The sequence below is a fragment of the Psammomys obesus genome, unplaced genomic scaffold, assembly GCF_907164565.1.
Source record: "Psammomys obesus unplaced genomic scaffold, mPsaObe1.curated_primary_1811, whole genome shotgun sequence".
Taxonomy (NCBI): Eukaryota; Metazoa; Chordata; class Mammalia; order Rodentia; family Muridae; genus Psammomys; species Psammomys obesus.
Window position 1 is genome coordinate 4521661 of NW_026591918.1, and position 7263 is coordinate 4528923.

Here is a 7263-nt window from a genome sequence, read left to right on the forward strand (position 1 = left end):
CTTCTTCTTCTTCTTCTTCTTCTTCTTCTTCTTCTTCTTCTTCTTCTTCTTCTTCGTTTTGGTTTTTCAAGACAGGGTTTCTCTGTGTAGCCTTGGCTGTCCTAGACTCACTCTATAAGCCAAGCTGGCCTTGAACTCACAGTGATCTGCCTCCCTCTGCCTCCCTGAGTGCTGATATTACAGGCAATTGCCACTGTGCCCAGCTCTATTCTTTTTCTTAATCTCTGTTTGTTTTTGGTTTGTTTTTCAAGACATGGTTTCTCATGTTTTCAAGCCATGGCTATCCTGGAACTTGCTATGTAGACCAGGCTAGCCTTGAACTTAGAGATTTGCCTGCCTCTACTCCGGAGTGGTAGGATTAAAAGTGTGCTACCACACCTGGTATCTTTTTCTTAATCTAATAAAATTCCAAAATACGTGTCTATTCAACTTTAATATGACTCTAAATTTGGTAGTAGGAGACCTGGGGATTGACAGTGGGAGAGGAATAATCAAAAGAGAAAAATAATGATTGAAGCTGGTATTGATGGGAAGACAGGGAGATGGCAGCATATTCAGCCAGAGGTTCAAAAGAATTTCAGGACTTTAATAGCTAATACAGATATGCTGATTATCTTGGCTGAACATGAGACTAGATCAAAGAGCCAAAATGGCAAACAAATACAGAGGTCTCAAATGGTGTTTCATTTTTAGTTAGAGTATAGCTCATTTACTTCAAGACATGACGGATGCAAAACTAAAATCTGGCAAGTTGTAACTTAAGTTACACTAAAATGACTTTGAAATAAATTCGCAACATATGCAAAAGGCTATATTAAAGGCATTCAGGGAAGATTAGATATTAAGAGGATATAAATTCAGCCAGGCATGGTGGTGCATGCCTTTAGTCTCAGCACTTAAGGAGGCAGAGGCAGTTGCATCCCTGAGTTTGAGGTTAGCGTGATCTACATAGTGAGTTTCAGAATAGCAAGGGCTATGGCCATCTCAAAAAAATAAAGAAGAGAAACTCTAGATAGGTTGAGTTTATGATAAAGTGAAATTTATATTCTTTGGATTATCATTAAAAATTAATTGTAATTGGGTGGTAGATTCATGGATGTTTATCTACTAATCCTCTTTATGAGTTAAAATATTACTTATATTTTATGTGATCTGTGACAGTTCAGTGTAAAGGAGGAAAGGCTAAAGATTTTCGTTTGTGGAGTCTCACTCACCATGTTTAAACTTCTATGTGTGCTGGTGTTTCCTGCCTGTTGATGTGCACGCTATGTGCATGCTGGTGTCTGCAAAAGTCAGAGGAGGCATCAGATCCTCCGAACTGGGGGACAGTTGTGAGAGGAGGTAATGCTGGTGTCTGCAAAAGTCAGAGGAAGGCACCAGATCCTCCGAACTGGGGGACAGTTGTGAGAGGAGGTATGGGTTCTGGGTCCTCTCAAAGAACCCCTAAGCCTTATCTCTCCTTAATTTCAATTTTTTTGTTTTGTTTTTTAAATTCTTTATTAATTACACTTTATTCACTTTGTATCCCCCCAGGGTTCCCTCCCTCCTCCATCCCAATTCCTCCCTCCCTCCACCCTCTGCATGCATGCCCCTCCCCAAGTCCACTGATAGGGGAGCTCTTCTTTTCCTTCCCTCTGATCCTAGTCAATTAGGTCTCATCAGGAGTGGCTGCATTGTCTTCTTCTGTGGCCTGGTAATGCTGCTTCCCCCTCAGGGGGAGGTAATTAAAGAGCAGGCCAATCATTTCATGTCAGAGACAGTCCCTCTTCCCATTACAATGGAACCCACTTGGATACTGAACTGCCATGGGCTACATCTGTGCAGGGGTTCTAGGTTATCTCCATGCACAGTCCTTGGTTGGAGTATCAGTCTCAGGAAAGACCCCTGTGCTCAGATTTTTTTGGTTCTGTTGTTCTCCTTGTGGAGTTCCTGTCCTCTCCAGATCCTACTGTTTCCTACTTGTTTCCTAAGATTCCCTGCACTCTGCCCAAAGGTTGCCCATAAGTCTCAGCATCTGCATTGATAGTCTGCATGGCAGAGACTTTTCATTTCAAATTTTTAATAAAACTTATTTTATAAAAAGTCAGTAAAATCGCCTTTTCAGTGTTAATTATCCAGGGATACAAGCTCTGGTTGTGAGCATAAATGGCCTCACAATGTTATCTCAAGTTGCAGTAGCAGTCAGTTCTTACTGAGTAGCAGTCTGTTCCCCATTTGGATTTATTCTTTTATAAACTGCACATTTTTGTCCTTTACCCATCTTTTGACTGAGTTAACTTTATTTTGTCAACTGATAAAACTTCATTGTGTGTTACAGATTTTTAAATGTTATCTAAGGGTTCAAGCTTTAAAAGGCAAATGCTGTAAGTGTTGAAAAGATTCTTTCAGATGTAAAAAGTGCATAGTTATAATATTCAAAACATATTCTCTTATAGTTGAAGAACCGAGGTCGCTGGCTCCATTGGAATGAATTAATTAAAAGTTCTTCTTTAGAAGACAAACATACCAAGATTCAAGATATTATAGTCCCTACAATGGACACAATTAGATATACTTTCCTAATGGATTTGAGTATTACCTTTGCAAAGTAAGAAACTCTACTGTAAACATGAATTTTAAATGTAACAGTGCCATTCTAATCAAATGGTAACCTTTTTTTAATTTTTTATTAATTACAGTTTATTCACTTTGTATCCCCCCATAAGCCCCACCCTCCCTTCTTCTTCTTCTCAATTGCCCCTCCCAAGTCCACTGATAGGGGAGGTCCTCCTCTCCTTCCTTCTGATCTTAGTCTGTCAGATCCCATCAGGAATGGCTGCATTGTCATCTTCTGTGGCCTGGTAGGGCTGCTCTCCCCTGGGGGGGGGGGGGGGGGCGGGGGTGTGATCAAAGAATGGTAACATTTTTAAAAGTAAACTTTGAGGTCATTGAGTTTCAGGCAACTGAGACCATGACTGGGAAATAATTAATATATTCTAAATGACACCTACTGTTATTGGAAAACCTAGAATTCAGCTTTCTTATTACTCACTCCAAAATTTTAACAGGACCATAGTTCATCGCCTCTTAAGTCACCAAAAATTACTTGCAGTGTTATAACTGAAAAGCTGTATATTCTGGAAGGGAAATGGCTCAGAGAAGCCACGTGGAACTTGATAAGCATGCGGAACCAGGTTCTATGTAGAAAGCATGGACACAGTGTCTGCATGGACCAGTGCAAATCAGGGTCAGGTTGGGATAAAGCCAGAAACATGGCGCACACTTGTGATCACAGCCATGGCAAGGTGGGAGACAGAAGACAGGCAGATGCATGAAAGCATATGGGCCAACTAGCCTAGCCTTCTCGCCAAACTTCTAGGTTAGCGTGGGACCCTGTCTCAAATAAAAGGTGGAAATGCCTAGGAATACCACAAAGGTCATCACTGAGGTTCATGTATTGTGCCTGTGCCTGTGCCTGTGCAGGCCTATACATACACACACACACACACACACAACATGCACACATGGACACACGCACACACAAATTTATGTGTTTTATATACAGCTTCATTGCTTGCAGACTAGCAGGCAGTCTGACTCGCTTCTCTTACAGTAGGATTGCTGGGATTACAGACACAAACTACCACATCTGGTTTTTATATGGGTTCCAGGTGGTCGGGCTTGCACAGCAAGCGCTTTCACCTGCTGAGCCATCTCCTTGGGCCTGCCTTTACTGTTCTTTCATGAACAGTTATATGCATGTGGAGTTTCAGAAAGAAATGGCTCAACTACTACTCAAAGTTTTAAAAGTACTTACTTGAGTTTCTCTCCATAAAAGTACTTTTAATCTTTCTTCCACCTTAATTATGTCGTTCACTGTTTTCCTAAAGGCCGCTGCTTTTTGTGGGTCCAACTGGCACAGGAAAGTCCGTGTATGTGAAGGATAAACTCATGAATCATTTGGAAAAGGACAAGTACTTTCCTTTCTACGTTAATTTTTCTGCACGGACCAGTGCCAATCAGGTTCAGGTTAGTATAAAGCCAGAAGCTTGGGTTTATAATTATTATATTTTATCTTATTTTTAAAATATTAAAACATTTAAAGCTGTATATTAAACATACAACTTTGTAAATCTATGAATCAAAAGACAAAACTTTTATATTAGCACTTTATTAAATTTTATCACTTTTTTTGGCCTGAGAAGCAACAGTTGATTTAATTGGAGAAGAAGGTGTAAGAGACATGTATGTGTGTACAAGAGTAGTGGGTGGGCATACAAGAACACTCAGTTGTTCTTATGCTCTTCTGTATGGCTTGAGGGGTACTTTCTGCTCACAGGGTTGGTCCATGGGATACCAGCTCTATGTCTGTTGTTCTCAGCCAATAGATTTTCCTTAAATTCAAAGTCTTGCAAAGTTAGAATACTGCAGAATTTTAAAAAAATAATTTTGATATTCAGTGTTATAGTGGACAGGCAAATTTTTAAAACACCAGAAATAATGGCAGCCAGTGGTAGCACGTGTTGCTACTCCCAGCACTCGGGAGATGAAGCAGGTGGATCTCTGAGTTCGAGGCCAGTCTGGTCTACAGAGTGAGTTCCAGGACAACCAGAGCTACACAGAGAAACCCCATCTCAAACAAAACAAAACAATCCAGAAATTTTAAAAAGCCATTTATGTTGGCTATAAAAATCCAACAACAATTGGAAAAATTAATGCTTTCAAGCCTTAGGTAAAGGGGTATCTAGTGTGAAAAGCATGGAATACACACACACACACACACACACACACACACTACATATTATAATTCTAGCACATGGGAGGTTTTCAACAGATGTTATTTGAAATTATGTTGAGTTTATAAAGTTTAGTATCAACTTAAATAAGAGTATCTCAGAATAAATACACACATAACATTATTTCCTTTCAAAGATTGTTCAGTCCTTGTTTCTGATGTTAAATAGTTTTATGTTAAAAAAAATTAAGCAGATGATAGCTGCTACTGGTATTCCATAGATCTGGCAGCACAGATCTTGATATCGACTTAAACAATAATAATAATAGTAGGATTGTAATACTATCATAGGTAAATATGCCTCTTTCTTTTTAAATTTTTAGAACATCATTATGGCTAGATTGGACAAAAGGCGCAAGGGAGTATTTGGACCACCTATGGGAAAGACATGTATAATATTTATAGATGACATGAATATGCCTTCATTGGAGAAATATGGAGCCCAACCTCCTATTGAGTTATTACGACAGTTTTTTGATTGTGGACACTGGTAAATAATTAAGGTCTTAATAACCCATGCTAAAATCATATCTCATTTTGTATTTTAGTTTTTCAAAGTAAAAAATGATATATATTTCTAAGTTATTTACAGAAAGTGATTATTGGTCAAATTTTATGTATAAAAAAATTGGAAGGATTTTCTTTATCTTCTAGCTAAGATTATCTACAGATGAGTTTTATATTCCCAATAAATCATGGGAAGGTTTGAGATTTTTCATGTCTCTTTTACCCTCACAAATGCATTACCTCCCTCACAAGGCCCACTTCAGCAGATGGCAGACTTTTCCATGGCTGAGCATGCACTAATATGTCAGTGACTCCCTAAGTTCTTAGTGGAAGGTTTGCTTTTTGGTTTTATATGATCTGTGACTTTTGAAAATGTACAATGTCACTTATACATGATTATGATGACATAAAGAGAACTTTCCTACTGTTTCACAGATTGTGTTCTTTTCCACTTTCATGACTCTCACTAAGCCCCTGACAACCAATGATCTTAACTATTTCTACAATTTAGCCTTTCCCATAACATTACTGTTAATACATTTCCTGCTGCACTAACAAATAGCAGAGACGATCAGTTTACAAAGGAAAAAAACCTTTTATGTTGACTCACAGTTCAAGTTTCAACCCATAGTTGGCTGCCCTCATTTTGGAGCTTGTAGCAAGACAACACATGAAGAGAACACATGGAAAGGAAAGCCGCTTATCTTTAGCCGGGAAGCAAAACACAAGCTCTGAGTTCCTACCATCTCTCCAAAAGCCTGCCTCCAGTGACCTGAATGTTTTCCTCTGGTCCTCATCTGGTCAGGCTTCTCCAGCTGGCTACCAAGCCTTTTTTTTTTTTTTTTCCAGTGGGTCTTGGAGACTATTCCAGATTTAAACTGTATAGCAGCCACAGAATTGGAATCAATTAGTTTATGGCATTTTTAGACTGGCTTCTTTCACTTAGTAATGCACATTCAAATTTCTTCCATGTCTTCTTAGTGTTAATATTCCTTTGTATAGATGTTCTGTAGTTAGTTCACTCATCTGTTGAACATCTTGGTTGCTTTTAGGTTTTGACAACTCTTATACTAAAACTGTTATAGACAGTTGCATGAAAATATTATGTGGATGTGTTTTAAAATACATTAAGTAAATACCAACCACAAAAATAGCCAGTGTAGTTAGTGTCTTAATTTCTTCTGTTGCTGTGATTAAAAAAAAAAAAAAAAAAACCTCTGCCAAAAGCAACTTAAAAGAAAAGGATCTTATTTTAGCTCTTCCAGGTTACAGTCTACCGCGGTGGAGAGACACCAGGGCATCAGGAACTTAAATCAGCTATGCACAATCCATCTGTAGTCAGAGAGAATGTAGGCATGCTAATATGCAGGCTGCTTTCTTCACTCCTACACAACCCAGACCCCAGCCTAGGAAATGGCACCGGTGGACAGGTCTTCTCACTTAGTTGACCTGATAAGTTAATCTCCCATAGACAGCCTCAGAGGCCCATCTGGGGAAGGGGCTCTAGATTTTGACAATTAAGACTAATATTCACAAGTTGTCATGGTAATAGAAAGTTTACTTTTAAGATGAGTGTGGTAACATACTTCTGTAATCCTAATATTCAGGAAGCTGAAACAGGAGGCCATCTCTACAAAGTAAAAACCAGTATATATATATTTTTTTTTCTCCAGTATATCTTCTTTATTGACTTTTACAAATAGAAGTTTTTATTTGTAATGAAAATGTAAGTGGCCTTTAATGAAGACCACTTTTTCAATTATTTCTTTTACAGTTTGGGTCTTTCTTATCATAACTTAAAAACTCACTGTACCTAAAGTCTTTCAGATTATTCTCAAAGGTTTTAAGACTTTGATGGTTTTGCACTTAATATTTAGGTTTGTATCCATTTTTAATTAATTGTTGTGAAAGGTGTATAAAGTCGGTGCTTAAATTTATTTTTCTACACATGGCTATCCTAGCAATAGTTGTTGGAAAAAAAA

General features: G+C 38.3%; 1 protein-coding gene across 1 annotated transcript in view; it reads left to right on the forward strand.

The window, feature by feature from the left end:
* The window catches only part of Dnah12 (dynein axonemal heavy chain 12), a 127066-nt gene that overhangs the window by 75189 nt on the left and 44614 nt on the right, over positions 1-7263 (forward strand). The window contains exons 36-39 of the mRNA XM_055612309.1: positions 2436-2587; positions 3870-4008; positions 5098-5264; positions 6889-6918. Coding sequence (XP_055468284.1) covers positions 2436-2587; positions 3870-4008; positions 5098-5264; positions 6889-6918 — 488 coding nt within the window. The remainder of the gene's footprint in view (positions 1-2435; positions 2588-3869; positions 4009-5097; positions 5265-6888; positions 6919-7263) is intronic.